We start from the raw sequence: 20746 nt of genomic DNA, 5'->3' as shown, positions 1-20746 counted from the left end.
GACGTCGACTTACATACCTGAACTAATTTTGTTGGCATTGATTTGCTGTCTTTTCTGATAAGAACACCCTGTCACTGAAATGTTTTAACCCCTACCGTCGCATGATAAAGAAAGCTTTCACAGCTTTAGCAAGTTTCTTTAGGTGCTTGCGCAATGGTACTGTTTTCTAGTAATTCCTGATGACAGAGTTGTCAAGACAGTTCACAAATTTTATACAAACTATCTTTACCTCTACTGTACTTCGATTACGTGCAAACAACCGTGGTATGCTTCCCGTCCAGGCAAGCTTTCCAGAGTACGGCTACTCCTCAGCTAACTCCAAGAGAAGAACTACAATCCGATCCCAGTGTCGAAAACACAAGTCAGTCGTAGCTCTGACTTGTAAAAGCTAACGCCCCAACTGATCTTGAGCTGCGGAAGTGAGTTGTTGTGGCCATGTCTGGTAGGGATGTCGCTTGCAGTACCATCAGAAATTATGTGAACTACAACAAAAAAATTTAAAAAAATATCTTACTAGAGGGGTTTTACTATGGAAAGTTCTCTTCCATCACATCTGCCATCGTAAGAGGCTTGTACAGCTCATACAAGTGGTCAGCGTCAAAGCCTCTAAGAGGAAGCCAGTTTTAAAGGATGTATTGCTTTAAAACACAACACGGTAAGGTGTTCGAGGAATTCACCGTACTTTCAGTGGATCGTCAACACTCCTCTAAGACTCTGACCCATCCAGCCAGAGGTTCGATTCCTCCCTCGGGCCTGCGTGTGTTTGTAATTCTTAACTTAAGTCAGTTTACGTAGTGTGTAAGTCCAGTAACCGATGACCTCAGCAGTTTGGTCTCTTAGGAAGTCGCACACATCTGAACATTTTTAAGATTTTAAAAATGCTATTTGGATCAAAGGCTACGGTCAGAAATTGTTGATACATTGTCTGAAGGAATCACGGCCGAATCTTAAGCGTAGAGTACCTTCCGAATATCGTTGCTAGTAAGCTATCAATGCTCTTCCACCCATCGTTCAGTGTATCTCATTTCCTCGACTGAACCCCACATGTGGTTTCACGCAACACCAGCTGTTCTGGAACATGCAGTATTTTTTTATGCAAAGGTGACACAAATGGACGTTTGCCTCACTAATTTGACTGTGGTACTTTGGGCCTATACTTCATTCAACTGGTTTCTACTTGGTAGTTTTAATTAATGGTTCTTGCTTTTGTTGCTTTTACATAATTTGAGATAACTGGTATAGTCGCAACATGCAAGTGCCAGCCGGCAGCCGCTCATACAGTACTACCAACCTGACGCCGGTGGTTAGTGTGGCGTCGCCGTGTCGCCAGACGACGGCCTCTTGCGGGCCCTGCAGGTGCGTCGCGACGCACGTCAGCTCGACGGCGCTGCCCGCCTTGTAGTAGCGCTCGCTCACCAGGTGGCCCTTGTCGTCCGTCACGTTCACCTCGGGTGCTAAGTGCGGAATACGTTTCATTAATATTTCCCAGGAGTGATAACCTCATTATGAAATACATTCACAAGAGTTACCTTAGTCGTTTCTGAGTTTGATACACACACACACACACACATTCTCTGTCACAGAAACACAACGGTTCAACAATGCACTGTGCTACGCATCGGGTGATCAGATATGTTATGGGTGAGTTATTTATCTATCCGACAAAAAGAGAGGACTGGCAGCGGAAATCTCGCCGCACCTACCGGGTGATTACAATGAAAGTGCAGCTCCTCTTTAGAGTTCCAGTGTGTGCTGTAATTATCATATGGCAGCGAAACTTGGTACAAATTCTAATGCGGTAATAAGGAGACGATACACCCTGAGAAAAATTAGTTCCTATTTTGGCCACCAGGTGCAAATCTGGCGCTCTGAATGTATAGAAATATTTCCATGTGTAATCGACTACGAACGGGAGACGAGCAGGAAAGGTCACCCAAGTGACAAAGGTATAATGCTGATTTTATTATTAACCGCTGCTTACACTATTTGTTCAGTATGAGCATCGGAGATGACGAGATGCTCCATCATCAAAACGACGAGATCAGTTGTTTTTCGCAGCAGTTCAGTAGAACCTGAGCAACGTGTCCCTGTCTACTGGCCGGGTAAAGGTGTTCCTTTAGAAATCCCCAGAGCGCTAAACAAAGATTCCAATGAGGCGATCTTTCAGACCATGCGTCTGGAAAACCTCGGGAGATAAATGATCGCCGAAAGTTGCGTTAAGCAGATATTTCACTGGTTGAGCGATATAAGATGTTGCCCCATCTTCGGTGAACACAGTGGTTCTCACTCAGTTGCGCTCTCCAAAGCAGAAATCAGGTGCTGTACTAAGAGGTCACGACAACGTGCAGACACCAAGATTCACCTGACAGGCCCTTCAGAGAAGAACGGACGGAGAATAAAGGTGCTTGTGAAACCACACCACGCAGTCACATACCACGAGTGTGATGGTTCTTCGTGCACAACACATGGCAGTTCCGTGTGTTCACAGCACCCTGTGGTATAAAATATGTCGTTCCACTCCATAGAACATTGCCTGGTCACATACTATCAACTTCCATTCATGCCAGGAACCGTAAAGGAAATTCAGAACGTTGTTACGGATCATGAGGTTTCCTTTCCTGCACTGTGTGGGTCTTGTACAAGTACAGGTGAAAATTAGACCGGGCAACTTTCCATACAGTTGTCCATGGGATGGACAATTCTCGTGACACTGCATGAGCACTAGCATAACCCGTGACACGTGCAGCATTGTCACTTACAGCAACAACAACCACGTCAATAACTTCCACAGTGAGAGACCGCATTCCTCATCCAGGCGCCATACCACACTCTCCAGTGTTTTAGAATCTGACTGTCTTTTTCTTTAAACCATTTAATGACATCTGGCCTCTCCTCAGACAATTCATTCTGCGATACTCTCAATCCAGCATTGTAACTGCTGCCGTTTAAGCAAAACACTTTCACTAAGAATGTATGCCCTCTCTTCTCGATAGCCACACTGTTCACCGACGTTTAGAGCATAGATATCATACGTGATACAAACAGTACACACGCCAGATCTGCACCTAATGGCCAAAACTGGATCTAATTTCTCTCCAGCGTACATCGGTTCCGCATCAAAGCATTAGCATATCTGCCAAATTTCGCTGCTATACGATCATTACAGCTAATACTAAAATTCTGTGAGGAGCTGCACTTTAATTATAGCCACCCGGTTGTTATTATAGAAAACATTAAATACATTCGTATGTTTAAATTCGTTGTACTATGTTTGATGAGGTGCAGATATGTTTATTATTAGAGATGCAAAGACGAAGATAATATGCTCTCTCAGTACTTAATAATTGAAGGATTTGGTTTCCGATCTGGTTGGAGCGAAATTAATATTAGAAATGATGTGGCACTGGAAAAATGGTCAGGAGATGGGATGCAGGTGGCTGGAGATGGATAGGACTCCAGTTATGTAGCAAAGGAGGGCTTTGGTGGTTGCATATCGACTGGAAGGCATACAGCGTATCCAATTGCCCCTGCCACTAGGTTTTATGCAACCAGAAACGGCTTCAGTTATCACACCCAAGATTTTCATATTCTCTCACACAGTATGCGCAAACTATTAATCGTACAGAAAAAATGGCCAGGACATTTTTGTGCGAAATTTAATGTAGTTAAATTTTGTACAGTGATGAATTTTCGCTCGAGGCTGTGGTTTTCGAGTTATTCAAGAAAAACCTACAAAAGTGACTTCCAAACGCGTTTTTTTTCCCATAACTCGAAAACTGTAGCATTGCTAGGAAACGTATCCTAGTACAAAACTTTACATTAAACTTCCTACAAGAAGGTCCTCTTCACCTTTTCTGTATGATTATTACTTAGCACATTTGGAGCGACAGCGTATCAAAACCTTGTTTATGGTATTTGAAGGTACTGCAGGCTGCGTAAATCCCAGCAGTAGGGGAATGGATTCACCCTGTATAGGGGACTGGAATCATTCTATATGACAGATTCTACACTCATGAGCTAAACCATTACGACCATCTGCTTAATAGCGCGATTGTCAACCTTTGGAACATAATCCAGTATCGGTTCGGCATGGCATGCATTCGGTAAGTCCTTGACAGGTGTCTGGTGGTATGCGGCACGAGATGTCAGCGTGCAGGTCACGCAGTTCTCGTAAACTGTGAGGTTGGATTTGGCGCCCGATAGCATCAACAGATGTAATCCATAGGATTCAGATCAGGCAAACCTGATGACCAACACATTGAGTTCAGTATCCTGTTTCCCAAACCATTGTGGGACGCTTCTAGCCTTGTGGCACGAACATTTATCATGTTCGAAGAAACTATCACGGTTGAGGAAGAAATGAAGCATTGCTGAAGGAGATGGTCCGCAATAATGTTCTCGTTGCCCATCACTGTCGATTACTACCTCTGGTCCCATGGACTCCCTGGAGAATACATCTCATGGAGTAATGCTACTCCCACCAATATGTATGTGTCGAGTAGACATTCACCTGAATGTCCGTGTATTCGGACACACCCATCGATCTGGTGTAATAACAAACGTGATTCATCTTCTCAGGCGACACGCTATAGATCTCGATGATACTGCAATCTCAGTTGAAGATGTCGTTGGGTCAACATGGGAGCTCTTAGCGGTCGTTTGCTACCGAGCTCCGTGTTCAGCAACTTGCTATGAGCAATGTGTTCCACATCACAAGTACTTTACACAGCGGACAATGCTCTGAGCATCACGTCCTGTAAATAGGCTTGGATGTCCATCACCTTGTCTTCCACTCGCGCTTTCACCGTCATTCAACCACTTTCCCAGATGGTCAAGGCAGTAGAGCACACCATATTGGTCGTATCCGAGATAGTCGTCCCTAGGTTACGGGCGATAACTATGTGCCCTTTATCAAATTCTTTTTTTCCTGTGTATTTCTTCAGCTGTGGCGAATTTTTTCGCGAGATTGGCTCCCTATTCATCGCTCCTCCGCTTACTTACTTTCCTCACTATTGCTTCAGCCCCCTGCGCCAATAGGTGTTATTCAGACTCGCGGTGGGAAGTGGTCCCAGTTGTTTGGCTCATCACATTAGGTAAAGATCGGATTATAGGAATGGATGCCTTGTCTTGGAGGGGAAGGCTGCTGAAATTATCCTGGGAAAGGATATGAAGAGCCTGGGGAAGGAAGGGAGGTCGTTGTGGCAGAGGCGCACAGTGTTGCAAATGATTTCGTGAGTGACGTTGGGCTGGCGAAATTAGGTATTTAAGGAGTTGCATGAACATTATCAGCTGGTAAGAAATACATGTGGAGAAGGGTAGATAACTTTGGTGAATGCGGTTAAAAGGGTGCATGAATTTTCTCCAGGTTGAAAGTAGCGTATTTGGCACAGCTATTCTCAGCCACATTCCTCGATTGTGCTGATTGTTTGTAGGATGTCTGTCATAACCCGTATAAAAACAATGTGGTAAATATGTGATTTGAAAAGGACAAAATCATCTTACCACGTATCCTACGGCCCAAGACATCACACACATCCGGAGGGCTGACGACATATTTTATATTTATTTTATATTTCATAGTGCTTTCCAGTTTATCAGGTTTCCACGTGATGGCAGCACAATATATTGTATGTCATTTCCATAATCTCTCCTTAACGATTATCCTGTATCAACTACGGTACAAGACGCTACGGGGTGGAAGGAAAACTAGGGTTTAACGTCCCGTTGACATCGAGATCACTGTTGACAGAGTACCACCTCCGAATGATTCAAGGATTTGCCCTTTCAAAGCTAGCATCCCGGAAATGATCTGGATTGCTTTAGGACTATCACGGAAAACCTAAATCCAGATTTTCTGACTCGGATTTGAACCGTTGATCTCCAGAATGCGAGTCCCGTGACCTAACCACTGCACCACCACGGCTGCTCACTACAAGGAAATCTTAGATACTTTAGACGATATGGCCAAAGTTAGTAATGTTGCACTTGTTCAGCTTCATATACACTCCGTAGACCACTGAACACTGTATGAGGAAGTGCACTTTATAGTAATGTTAGTTACTTTGTGTCCGATTTCATTTCCATATGTACCAAGGGAAGAAGTGGCTGTTAAATTATTCAACAGGTTTCCTTGAAAGTAACACTGCCGCTATCATAATAATATGCTGAATAATAGTGATTGATAGATGCCTCACATTTAAAGACGGCTGTTTCAGGAACACCCTAAGCTGTTATAATACATCTCCTTACGACTATTGCTTTCGATCTGTACAGGCCATTATCTGATCGAAAAGACAATTACGTTAGAGTCTCCTCATGTGAAAAACTCGTTAAGTCCAAGATACAGCAAAGAATCGTCACAAAAAATGGACTGTGCATCTTTCTGTTATCTTTTTTCTGTGCTTTTCCGTATTTGATGAATAACTCTTAATCTATACTTCTAATTAGTGTAACACACACTTTATTCACGATTACTTTCAGCATAATTTATTATCTCTTTCATATGTAAGTAATGTGACAATATTGTTTACTTTTATACCAGTAATACTAGATGTCTTGTTTCGTTAGTCTTAAACTAACATCTTAATAAGGGGACGCTATAGATTAGTAGGTAGTTTTTTCTTTCCTTTAAGACATGAATCTTTCATGTGGCTTGATGCTGTCCTCTGTTTTTTACTATACTGTGCTGATCTCATTTTGTTATGATGATCTGGATGAGGTAATAGACGTCCCTGTAACTAAACGCTCCCTCTGGTAAGGCTCCTCTATGGTCTTCTTTCTTCACTAATTGTACTGACTACTATTTGATTCAGAAATTTACCTTTCCATGTAATTTTAACATTATTCGACAGCGTAACGTCTCTGACGCTTCTGTTTGTCCTTTTCGAGATTAAGCATGGCCTACATTTCACTTTCATGTACATCTGTGCTAATTTGAGGAAGTTCTTCTTCATTTCCGATATCAGTAAAATATTTCGCGCTAGTTATGTTACCTGGTTCTTTCAAAAGATCTTAGAAATCTCCCTTACATAAGGCCAAAACGTGAACCTTAGGCTTGGTATCTGTCGCCCTTGCGTTTATATCCGTTTTCCGATATTTAACTTGATTGCTTCATTCTTTCTTCCTTGTAGAAGGTGGATGGCTCAATGATACCATAGCTTATTTTTATATTCTCGTCAATATGAACTTGTCTTTGTCACAATATTCCACATATGTTGGTCTCTATCACGTCTTTTGTAATTGTAAAATGTTTCATATTCTCGGGTGGAACTGCGACCAGTAAGCTTTATAAATAATATGAGTTTTAGTATATAGTAACAACATTTTTATTTTGCCTACTGGTTGCAGGTTTCGTTAGACAGTACCACCCTCAGGCCATTCTATGGTCAATATATTCCAGGATAGAGCACTAACCCGCGAACGGCAAAGGTCCCGAGTCAGGGTCTCGGTCCGGCACGCAGTTTTAATCGGCCAGGAAGTTTCATATCAGCGCACACTCCGCTGCAGAGTGAAAATTTCACTCTGGAGATACCCCAGGATGTTGTTAGTACAACAGAGCAAGAGAAATTTACGTAATACTCTAGTCTGTGACAGCAGACTTGTGGTTTATAGTGTGACCTTAGATGTACAGATATCCCATAACACTAACACGATATCGACACGTTTGCTTCCCAAATTGGTGTGTCATATACTAGAAGTAAAGCTACATTTTATGGTTTAAATGGGTGAAAATTGCTGCCAACATTGATAATAGTGTCGTCTACGCAGACATAAAATATTAAATCACGAAATTACGTAATCTAATAGTCAGTAATGTAATTAAAAAATACAAGCATAATTTTGCATCTATATGATCAATTTTGCATTTAGTGTTTGCACTTGGTTTATTTCACTTTATAACATCGATCTGACCATGAATTTTTATAATCAAGCAAATGTCGTCTTAACAATAACATTACACTGGAAATAACTAAATTTCCTTTACAGACTATGAGGACAGGTTCCTTACACCAGAACAAGAATATAACATAGTAAACATGGGCTCTAAAATGAATAACTTCAGAGCTACGTGCGCTTGACCATCTTGGACACTATCAAACATGACTCTTCTACTGCCAGCTCTTTCCTTTCCATATCTTGGTAGAAGATAGCATGGACGAAAGCAAGAATAAATGTCTGGTTAACATGCGGTCTGAAATGTAAATCTTATGAGCTATGAGCACTTGTTCAGATGTGTTTCATAGTAGCGTAGATGTATAAGCGCTCATAGCTCTTAAGGTATCGGTTTTAGAGCCTATATTTACTAGACGTTCTTTTCTTGTTGTGGAGTAAGGAATCTGTACTCAGAGTCTCTAACGGGAATTTAGTTACACCCTGTATATTAAAACCACAAAATTATTTTTACTGGAAAGGAAACGAAGTCTATGTGGCTGTGAATTTTTATGCAACTTCTAGCTGATGAACTTTGGCCACATCTCCAGTGTTATGTTTAATCAAGCAGTGTCCATGTGTATGCTGGGGTTGTCGGCGGAGCTGCATCATAGCTTCTCCACGCCATGTTGCGTCTATAGACGAGAACGTGTACTATTTGTAAAATGGTCAACTATCTCTGTAGTTTAGCCACAGTCAGCTCACAATTGTGATCTTATAAAGTTCCAATGTGAATGAATTATTCAAGGCCACAGCTACTAGGAAGGGTTCCTGAGTCATCTGAAGTCTGCCTTCCATTACCGGCCGTTTTGTTTAGTGTCGTGGATATGACCTTCTTCGGATAGCCAGTCGTTACATGTACCATTTGCCCCTATTGGCTGTCATCAGTGTAAGTCTGCCTTCCATTACTAGCCGTTTCTTAGAGTTGTGATATGACCTTTTTCGAATGTCCAGTCCTTACCTGTACCATTTGCTCTCATTGGCTGTCATTAGTGATAGTGAGGTTACGGGTGTGTGGCCGATCGGTGCACTGCTGGAAGCCCATTTCGCACAAGTGCAGATATCGATGCACAGCCCACAGTTGCCAGGTTACCAGAAGCACAGCGTGGTACGTATGCTTAGACTCTCAACACAGTGTATGTTGCGCGACCTGGCAGCTTACCGGTGACGGTGAGATAGGTCCGCAGCACCCTCGGCGGGTGCGTGGCCACCTGACACTCGTAGAGCCCCTGGTCGCGCAGGCGCACGTACTCGATGCGCAGCCGCCAGTTGCCGGGGTAACGGAAGCTGAGCGTGACGCGCTGGTCGGCGCTGTACTCCTGCCGGCCCACCGTCAGCAGCTGCAGCGCGTCGTGGCGCCGGTGCAGCCACGACACCTGCCAGCAGAACAGACCAAACTGCGTTACCACCTGTTGAAATCAGCTTGCGCTGGGAGTCATGATAAATTTCGAAGAACTTTTGCGTACTTTCAATACATCCGCTACAATGTAATGGTTAGGAAGTAGGTTCGTGTTAGTGTAGCAAGTTTCTGATTCTGTTGTCTGAAGCCTTGAAATGGGTAGCCCATCAGGCAATGTGCACAGTCAAGGTTACGTGCTGGCTTCCCATCGGAGAAAATTTCGCTTGTTATTATGGCCGAATCCTTGTGGCGCCTTACTACTGCCTTACTACTAACACAGATAGTATTCACCTTAGCGACGTCTTCAGAAACACGACCTGCCCTGAACCCCTGGCCTTAGCTAAGAGCTGTAAAAACAGGGTGGATAGGTGTAATTAACTGTTTTTTACTGTTAATATTAGTTCATTTTAGCAGCTCTATTTCTAGCTACGAAAGTACGAAAACTCTTTGCAGTGAAACATCTTCTTTCTATCAAATCCGTCCTGACATACAATTCCAAAAATGAAAGAACGAAATTAAACACACATTTCACATTTATAACGCAAGCACTGTCTCTAGTATTTCGTTGAGGGTTGTAAGTCAGACCTGTTAATGAAAAAACCGCACTCTCCATTGTTTAGTAAACATATTTAAAAGTACACAGGTTTTTAATTATTCTGATTGCTCCCTCATTTGCCGTCCAGATCATTACCTTTGGGTTCTGAAAGTTTGTGGTTACAACTTCACAGAATGGCCCTCGTCATTTGTACCTCCGAAAGAAAGTCCCAGTTCTCATTAAAAATTGCGAAGTCTGATAGATGTCATTCTGCAATGATTGCAGTTTTACTCACAAATCCTGTTCTCCAAAGAACCACTGTTGTTCAGTTTAAACGGAAATTCCTAGAGATCCGTGTTACGTGACCTCTCCTCAAAAAAGGTGACCACCGGCTCTTTGCGAATCACGTCCGAAATTCCTATCCCACGACCTCATTTCTGACTGGCCGAATAACATAGTAGTCAATCATCTTCATATTTTGATCAAATTAAACCGTTACTCTCCCACGTTGTACCAAACCTCGTTCCGAAATTAATTTTCGTGTAATTAATAAACAACATACTGAAGCCGGCCCCGGTGGCCGAGCGGTTCTGGGCGCTTCAGTCCGGAACCGCGCAACTGCTACGGTTGCAGGTTCGAATCCTGCCTCTTGCATTGATGTGTGTGATGTTTTTCGGTAAGTTAAGTTGAAGTAGTTCTAAGTTCTAGGGGACTGATGACCACAGATGTTAAGTTCCATAGTGCTGAGAGCCATTTCAACGAACATACTGACAAAACTCTGAAGCTCATCCAGCTACTCATTGAATATTTGTGTTGTATGCATAAAACTGCACTCAGAGGTCCATATGAAATAATTAATTTACAATATATCTTACTCTCAGGCTAAACACTCTGAGATACAATGAATTATTGAGTAATTTCGGAGTTTCACCGAAAATAAATTTCATGTAATTTGCCGCTTACTCTCTTAAATGTGGTGATTCTCGGCTGTTGTTACCATATTTCTACAGTGAAAAGATGTATTTTCGACGATGACATGTATACATGTCGGAGGTTTTTAAAGTCTGACGTGTACTGAAGGAAAAGCTTTTGCAGTACTATTGAAAATGGTCGAAAGGCCTGAACTGCTACAGTTAAATAAATAATTTGTACTGTCAACAACGGATATGACATCCTCCGAAAAGTTCTGCATGAATATGAACCCTGACCATGAGAAGTTAATCAGCTATGCATTTGTTGAATAGCCACGATAACAATGCGAGTTTTAAAACTGGCTCATTTCTAAGTAAATACCTTTCAAATTTTAACAGCATTTTCCCAGCTAAAAATAGGAAATATGGCACAGTGATGTTTCAAAAGAACTGTGGGTAACAAAAGGCATTTAATGTCATGTAGCAAACAGAGAAAATTACAAAACTTTGTAATGAAAAGTATTGGTGTGCGACTGATTTCATATTATGTAAGGTATTTTCTACATTGAGATAAGTCATAATAAAATCCAAAATCCTTCTATTTACGCCAGTAGTCAATAACTTTGAAAGTAAATGAAAACAATATGGAGAGTACTAAAATCAAAATAGGAAAGTATATAAAGGAACACGACGATATAGTAGTGGTGGACAGTGACCAAATGGTCAATGATACCAAACAGACAGCAAAAATCTTTTAAAATCGTTTTCAAATTGTAATTGAGCAACTCTGCATTCAGCTTAAAAGGAAAAAAGTTGGGTGTTAGCGTATGTGACGTTTTGTGCCACAAGCATTTCGATATAACACAAAGTTAAAATTAAAGCAATAGCAGCTCTCGGTCGTGAACTGAAGACGTTTTCACCTAGGTTTCGGCAACTTCTAAAAGTGCCTTCAACAGAAATAAAACAATTAAACCTGGCATGTCCCGTATAAAATGAATATATGAAGCGATAACGCTTTAGTCACAAAATATTAAAATAGGAGACAGAGGCAGGCCACTAAAGGCTGCACCACATGTCAAGCTGCGGTAGCGTCACACTGAGGCGTCCGCGTTAGCAGTTGCGCTCAGGTGAACGTTATACCAAAAGTGCCATCAAGTAGCAGCAAATACAAACCGGCTACATAACACTGCCAATATAGACAAGTGAAATGTGCAATACATGAAGAACGAGGCAATATTTTATCTGACAGCAGCAGACATGGTAGAAATTGGTCTACATAAGAGCTTAGAAGTGCAGTTAGAAGACTGATAAACGCCATTAAACAGTTACACAGGAAGCTGATTAATTCAGCGAATACAAAAACTCTATAACATGAAATGTAATCAACATAAACCATTTAATCAACAAACAGCTATGAATCGACTTAGATAAAAGAAATACTTCGGTAACTGCACAAGGGAACACGAAATCCAATATCAAGTAGCGGCTTTATACCGTTGAAAAAGATTTTATTACGTAATTGCTGCTGCTCATTAACAATGAGGCCATAATTTCGAGAAAGATGTTTTAAAATTTTTAATTCTTCGAGAACATCCAATCTACGCCCTTTCTTCTTAGTGTGCCAAATGTTGACATTGTGAATAGCTTTAGGCGAGTAATGATTCACTTTTTTATAATAAGGCCATCAGCTGTGTTACAGTTTGTTTTAAAACGAAGTATTTGTCTTAATATGTGCTATTTGGAATTGTTTTTCTGACTTTGAATTCAGGCCTTCAGCCGTTTGTTATTTGAAGTTGTGTGCGCCCTTCAGCAGAGCAATAATTTCACTTCTTTCATAATAAGGCCTTAAGGCATGTTACAATAATTTTCTTAAAAAAGCAAACTTGTTTTAAAAACAAGGTATTTGTTGAGATGTGTGCTGTTTGGAATTGTTTTCCTGACTTGTAATTCTGGCCTTAAACCGTTTCTTGTTTGAGTTTATTGTTGGTGGCCTGCGGCCCCAAAATTGTGGAATTTTTTTTTTCCTGTGATAAGGCCTTCAGCCGTCATCCAGTCAATTGTGTTTTTTTAAGATATAGTAGGGGTCAGTGAAGTGAAGTGGAAGGAAGACAAGGATGTCTGGCCAGATGAGTATCGGGTACTATCAACAGCAGCAGAAAATGGTATAACAGGTGTAGGATTTGTTATGAATAGGAAGGTAGGGCAGAGGGTGTGTTACTGTGAACAGTTCAGTGACCGGGTTGTTCTAATCAGAACCGACAGCAGACCAACGGCGACAACGATAGTTCAGGTATACATGCCGACGTCGCAAGCTGTAGATGAACAGATAGAGAAAGTGTATGAGGATATTGAAAGGGTAATGCAGTATGTAAAGGGGGACGAAAATCTAATAGTCATGGGCGACTGGAATGCAGTTCTAGGGGAAGGAGTAGAAGAAAAGGGTACAGGAGAATATGGGCTTGGGACAAGGAATGAAATAGGAGAAAGACTAATTGAGTTCTGTAACAAGTTTCAGCTAGTAATAGCGAAAACCCTGCTCAAGAATCACAAGAGGAGGAGGTATACTTGGAAAAGGCCGGGAGATACGAGAAGATTTCAATTAGATTACATCATGGTCAGACTGAGATTCCGAAATCAGATACTGTATTGTAAGACGTACCCAGGAGCAGATATAGACTCAGATCACAATATAGTAGTGATGAAGAGTAGGCTGAAGTTCAAGACATTAGTCAGGAGGAATCAATACGCAAAGAAGTGGGGTACGGAAGTCCTAAGGAATGACGAGATACGTTTGAAGTTTTCTAACGCTATAGATACAGCAATAAGAAATAGCGCAGTAAGCAGAACAGTTGAAGAGAAATGGACATCTCTAAAAAGGGCCATCACAGAAGTTGGGAAGGAAAACACAGGTACAAAGAAGGTAGCTGCGAAGAAACCATGGGTAACAGAAGAAATACTTCAGTTGATTGATGAAAGGAGGAAGTACAAACATGTTCCGGGAAAATCAGGAATACAGAAATACAAGTCGCTGAGGAATGAAATAAATAGCAAGTGCAGGGAAAGTAAGACGAAATGGCTGCAGGAAAAATGTGAAGACATCGAAAAAGATATGATTGTCGGAAAGACAGACTCAGCATACAGGAGAGTCAAAACAACCTTTGGTGACATTAAAAGCAACGGTGGTAACATTAAGAGTGCAACGGGAATTCCACTGTTATATGCAGAGGAGAGAGCATATATGTGGAAAGAATACATTGAAAGCCTCTATGAGGGTGAAGATTTGTCTGATGTGATAGAAGAAGAAACGGGAGGCGATTTAGAAGAGATAGGGGATTCAGTATTAGAATCGGAATTTAAAAGAGCTTTGGAGGACTTACGGTCAAATAAGGCAGAAGAAGAAGACATATAACATTCCATCAGAATTTCTAAAATCATTGGGGGAAGTGGCAACAAAACGACTATTCACGTTGGTGTGTAGAATATATGAGTCTGGCGATATACCATCTGACTTTCGGAAAAGCATCATCCACACAATTCCGAAGACGGCAAGAGCTGACAAGTGCGAGAATTATCGCACAATCAGCTTAACAGCTCATGCATCGAAGCTGCTTACAAGAATAATATACAGAAGAATGGAAAAGAAAATTGAGAATGCGCTAGGTGACGAACAGTTTGGCTTTAGGGAAAGTAAAGGGACGAGAGAGGCAATTCTGACGTTACGGCTAATAATGGAAGCAAGGCTAAAGAAAATTCAAGACACTTTCATAGGATTTGTCGACCTGGAAAAAGCGTTCGACAATATAAAATGGTGCAAGCTGTTCGAGATTCTGAAAAAAGTAGGGGTAAGCTATAGGGAGAGACGGGTCATATACAATATGTACAACAACCAAGAGGGAATAATAAGAGTGGACGATCAAGAACCAAGTGCTCGTATTAAGAAGGGTGTAAGACAAGGCTGTAGCCTTTCGCCCCTACTCTTCAATCTGTACATCGAGGAAGCAATGATGGAAATAAAAGAAAGGTTCAGGAGTGGAATTAAAATACAAGGTGAAACGATATCAATGATACGAATCGCTGATGACATTGCTATCCTGAGTGAAATTGAAGAAGAATTAAATGATCGGCTGACCGGAATGAACAGTCTAATGAGTACACAGTGTGGTTTGAGAGTAAATCGGAGCAAGACGAAGGTAAACAGAAGTAGTAGAAATGAGAACAGCGAGAAACTTAACATCAGGATTGATGGTCACTAAGTCAATGAAGTTAAGGAATTCTGCTACCTAGGCAGTAAAATAACCAATGACGGACGGAGCAAGGAGGACAGCAAAAGCAGACTCGCTATGGCAAAAAAGGCGTTTCTGGCCAAGAGAAGTCTACTAATATCAAATACCGGCCTTAATTTGAGGAAGAAATTTCTGAGGATGTACGTCTGGAGTACAGCATTGTATGGTAGTGGAACATGGACTGTGGGAAAACCGGAACAGAAGAGAATCGAAGCATTTGAGATGTGGTGCTATAGACGAATGTTGAAAATTAGGTGGACTGATAAGGTAAGGAATGAGGAGGTTCTACGCAGAATCGGAGAGGAAAGGAATATGTGGAAAACACTGATAAGGAAAAGAGACAGGATGATAGGACATCTGCTAAGACATGAGGGAATGACTTCCATGGTACTAGAGGGAGCCGTAGAGAGCAAAAACTGTAGAGGAAGACAGAGATTGGAATACGTCAAGCAAATAATTGAGGACGTAGGTTGCAAGTGCTACTCTGAGATGAAGAGGTTAGCACAGGAAAGGAATTCGTGGCGGGCCGCATCAAACCAATCAGTAGACTCATTGGAATTTAATTTCTTTAAATAAATTTTACGTATTTGTTGTGCAACCAGAGTAACTGATTACGGCCCCGTCCATAATCATAACCTTATCCTACCCCATCCTGAGAATCCAGCTCTCAAGATCGGTTAGTGTTCGCAGGTTTTGTGTGTTGGGTCGCAGGCGTTTTAGCAGATTATGTCAAAGGCTGTACTTATTCTAAATTCTACTATTTCCGAATTATTTCGTAAGTTTAAATTACTATTCTGCTGGTTTAATTGGTGTTGCGGACAGCCGTAGCTGCCTCCTTGTCGTGGGTTATATTTTTAGAGTCTTAAAATTTAGAAGTCGTCCCTACTTAATTGTATAAACAGCTTTAAATGAGCATCTTGCTTAAGTTTGTTGTATCGTGGGTTCACGAACTGAGTGTGAAGATGTTATTAAGCTGGAGTTCTGGGGCTCCACTGTTTATCCTTTCTTGTAGGCCGAATCATTGTAATTGCTTACTTGTAATAGGTGTTCCTTGAAAATGCTCCCAATCTGTAATTATAATTTTGGTTCTCGTTGGTGAAACATTTATGCCATTTGTTTAAACCCATCACTCTCTGGCGTGTTATGAAATGATCTCTTCAATTTTCGTTATTAATTATTAATGCTATTGTGGCTACTGAGAAATCTCAAAATGCCTATTGTAGAATTAGACTTTGTCAGCCGAATGTGGCCATCTTACTAACACGCCTCTTCTGACTCTCCGAACAATGTATTGCATTGCGTGTTAATAGACCTGTAATTGCATAATCTAACTTAGCTGTTAGTTCTTTATAGAAATTCCAGCGGCGCTCCGTCCGGTCTGGCCGGTTGTTAATTTGCTTTGCCCCGTGGACCCGGCCGTCGTTTCCCGGGTATTAGCGTCGACAGTCTACCTGACTGCAACGCCACTGCGGCATCCTACTGAGCCTTGGCCAACTAAGCAAGTTGCTTAAACATTCCGTTATTGTTGCACCTTATTTGTTGTTGTTAACTTTACTCGCGGATATATCTACCAACCACATAACTTAGTTTTTCTTCTTCTTTTTTTAAAACAATAAAGGGCAACTTACTTAAACCAAAGGTCTCAATTTTCTTTGTTTTTCATTTGCTAAATTTATTGCCTTCACAGCTATACATAGTTTTGATCATGAAGCAGAGGATTCTACCATTTATTGATCCAGACAATTCCAGTAAGATTTTCTTGCAATAATTCGTCAGTGTCACCTCACTGACTCACTATGCTGCAGTGGTTTGATACCTTGTCACATTTTTCTGCATGTTTCGTCAAGTAAAGTGCTGTGTTTGTTTAAACTGCAAATGGTGCCGTTGTTGTTAGCTCCTTGGGTCCGCAATTCCACCGCACAGTGGGCTGAATACTAACGAGGTGCGGTAAAGTAATGCAATGCGTTCTCAGGCACACAGAAAATTTTCGTATCAAATCGGTCGTGAAGTTACTTTTCCACTAAACTCAAGTTTCTCATTCTTTACTGTAGTAAAAAAATGAGCGGAAAGCAACAACCAGATCAATGATGATAGAATTTTAAGCCAAACGGACGTGTGGCAGGTGTTATGCCAACAGATTAAGGACTGATGTCTAATGTTAAAAGTATAGCCAGGCTCTACGATTTCTTCTACACATTTCCGCTTCTACGTATTGTTTAGCTGCATTTCCGAAGCCTGGTCAGGCTAGCAACCAAGGCGCAAGTCTGATTAGTGTGATGCAGTAGTGGTATATAGACGAGGTTCCTTTATACGTGCCGAATGACGAATTTCTTCCTACAGAGCACGCTCGCTATTCTTGAAGAACTACCGTACACTTATATTACAACAGTATTGCACACGGTTGATCTTATGTAGTGTCGGTTTATTTAATCTGAAACTACTGTTTCATATTTACACTAATTACAGTAATTAATTGCACATATTTTTCTCGTTATATATGAAGGGTAATTTCAGGAACCAATGTAGAAATCTTGTTGCGGCTTTGACTAATGGACAGACTGATTCACGAGAAAGGTTTTGTGTGCTGCCTAACACAAGTCGTCCGCCGTAGGTACTTAGCGCTGCTCGTGCGAAGCTGTGGAGTGTTGCCGGTTACTTTCAAGGCCCCGATTTGAAAACCACTTCTCAGGCCAGTCACACACCTCTCTGATTCTGTTACGGCTCGCGCCTCACTGTCGTCGATGTTCCCGCACTATACTAATCAAAAATTCTTTTCTTCAGTTGATATTTCCACGTTTGCAGTCATCTTGTTGTATCTACTTTTTCTAAGGCTATGCAGCCCAAGAAATGTGTATTTTGTAATGTAGCCAAGCAACAATTTCACTCTGCTGATTGCGCACCAAATATTATGTTCTCTCATTTCATTTTTACACCGGACTATAGACTCCGTTACTCTCTTCTTCTCTTATGTATGACACGAAACTCGGCAGGCATAGTGATGTAAAATTAACGTTATTATCATAGGTCGCTACCTTATGGGCTGAATGTCTGCGTGAAAGGCGATATAGTACGTGTCTGCATCTTCGTGCTTAATGAGGCACTCATTGCTGGATTTCATGAAGCACGAGGATGACGCAAGATGATATGTTGGGCCATATAGTGGATAACCATTCTTGGAGACCGTCATTGCGGCGCAGCGCGATCAAGTTTACTATACCGGTTCGTGCAGAAACCACAATATCCAGATCGTATTAACCATAGAAGCTCTCAGTCAAATCCTTATTGGTTTGGATTGTTCTTGAAGAATAGTGGTGGGTGCATTATCTCTACAAGCGACGGGCACACTGTCTTTCGAACTGGTTTATGGTAACAATATGTTAGTTGCGTCGCTTGTTGATTTACAGTTAGTGATTGTCATTAAACTTCATGTCTATCTTAATGAAATTTCAATTTGAGCAATCTGTAGGCGGAATAGTTAAACATTTTTCCAGAGTATAACATTATTTTAGTTTCTTCTTTGCCTCAAAACAAAGTGTGTCCTTTATGTCTTTGCATTGTGGACCCAATAGTTGGTTGTTTTGTGGGATTAAAAGGACCAGACCACCCAATAATGATCGATTTGTGTGTTTTCCCACAATCACGGCAGCACCAGCGATTCATAGACGTGGAATGCAAAATACACTGAATTAGTAGGAGGCCGGAGTCACAAAGGTCGATAACTACTGGACAGTCATCTGGAAGTTTGGAGTACTGGTCCGCAGAGTACCTAAGAAGGCCGGATTAATATTTAGAATGTCTTAGATTAAGAGCCCATCCAACAAATCAAATTATTTTAAACTCTTTATGGTAGTGCAGTCACGTTTCTACCATTAGAATCAGCTTGGATAGCTACAGGTGGCCAAAGGGATCCACGCGATCTGATCGTAGGCCTCTGTACCCTTTGAGGGGACGTAGCAGACGTGCTGTGCCCCTGTTCAGTTTTTTGAAGGCTGTTTACAGTTTCTGAAGTATACGTTGGTGGTAAGAGAAATTCATGGCTTCAACATTTATCCGTAAGTACCGTACAGTCGGATTGCCCATTATTAAAATTTCTCGCGAGATCTGCCTACACATTTCCATAGAACCAGCGTCCTATAGTGTTGCTGCTGATTCCGTGGACGCTGTTGTCCTTCATAATGTGGTACCAACATACGATAATTGTTCACTACAGCTGGGAGCTGTCATACATTAGTTGGCAGTTAATTTTTTGTTTTTGTTCCACAACGCTTTCACGAGTGATTTACTAGATAACGTTTCTTCAGCTCTTATAATACCCCTTATCTAAGACCACTCCTATCTTTCATACATAGCTGACCACAACAGTTGTCGTTCTTAGTTTACGTCTGAGATAAAACCGCATTACAAAATGGCCTTTCCAAAGTCGATTTCCGTCATTTATTTCTGAAATGGACTGACCTAAGTATCTGTGTGTGCGTGTGTGTGTGTGTGTGTGTGTGTGTGTGTGTGTGTGTGTGTGTGTCTGTGTGTGTGTGCGTGTGTGTGTGTGTTTGTGGGTTGGGGGCGCTGAACGACGAGATTCCTTAGTGACGTTCCCTCAACCGTAGGCTTTCTATTATGTCTGTGTTATCTGTTGTACTGTCATTCTATAGCACTTGTCGATGGTATTATCACGCCTCCAATGTCCATAATGTGCCTCGTATTCCACAGATACAGTTTAAGAACCATGCTCGTATAGTCTGCTTTAAAATGGCTTTTGAATTATTAGTGCAGCATAATGTACAGAAATGATGATAATTGTCTACGCTTTCTGTGTACTGAGTTATTACTTAAATAATTATTGTGTATTACAGTATGGCAACAGAAAGGCGTTGTGCAAAGTGGCACTCAGATCAGTTGCATTTAGCTGTAACTGTATATGTAAATGGGAATCATCTATTAAATGAATATTGTTACATATAAAATATGTCTCAGCTAACAGTGAATACTATCTCTGTCTCTCTCTCTATCTCTTCCTTGCGCCCCCCTTCCCCCCCCCTCTCTCACTCTCTCATCCGAACAGGCCTCGGAAGGCTCAGTGGTACATCAACGGGACTTGTCATCCTCAGCCGTTAGACGTCAGTGGATACGTATGTAGAGGAGGCTGTGGTCAGCACACTATGTAAAGGAGCATGTGGTCAGCACACCACTCTCCTGACCGTTGTCAGCTTTCGTGGTCAGAGCCGCTACTCCTCAGTCAAGGAGCTCCTCAAATCCGCCTCACATGGACCAAGTACATCCAACTAGCCAAAAGCATTCGGCAGACACGATGGTCAACCATCCACGTGCTAGCCCAGACTGACAGCGCTTAACTTCGGTGATATTACGGGAGCCATCGTTAGCACTGCGGCAAGGCCGTTGACTAACAATGAAGAGGAATGCTGAAAATAAAAACGAAAATGCGAATGGAGATACAAAAGTGTTGAGCCAGAGTAAAGAGTTTTCCAACGAACTTGAAAATGATTCGGAGGAGCATATTCTTGCATTTGAAGGTATGATATTCGGTTCAAGCATGCCGGAGTCGAAAACTGGTGCTCGACATTGTGAACGAATAAATTGCACAATCAATTCCACTCAGTGTCAGTCAAAATTGGGCTAACGGAGTCCATCCAAGATATACCGCCAAATCCGAAGGAAATTATGAAAACTTCAA

General features: G+C 41.6%; 1 protein-coding gene across 1 annotated transcript in view; it reads right to left on the bottom strand.

The window, feature by feature from the left end:
- Positions 1–20746, bottom strand: part of LOC126088317 (V-set and transmembrane domain-containing protein 2B-like) — a gene marked incomplete at its 3' end in the record, with an annotated part of 157779 nt that overhangs the window by 69228 nt on the left and 67805 nt on the right. The window contains exons 4-5 of the mRNA XM_049906447.1: positions 9092–9305; positions 1292–1454 (exon numbers count right to left, since the gene is read on the bottom strand). Of these exons, the coding sequence (XP_049762404.1) occupies positions 1292–1454; positions 9092–9305 (377 nt within the window). The remainder of the gene's footprint in view (positions 1–1291; positions 1455–9091; positions 9306–20746) is intronic.

The sequence above is a fragment of the Schistocerca cancellata genome, chromosome 6 (genome assembly GCF_023864275.1).
Source record: "Schistocerca cancellata isolate TAMUIC-IGC-003103 chromosome 6, iqSchCanc2.1, whole genome shotgun sequence".
Taxonomy (NCBI): Eukaryota; Metazoa; Arthropoda; class Insecta; order Orthoptera; family Acrididae; genus Schistocerca; species Schistocerca cancellata.
Note: the sequence above shows the minus strand (reverse complement) of the source record. Positions and strands in the feature narration are given on the sequence as shown.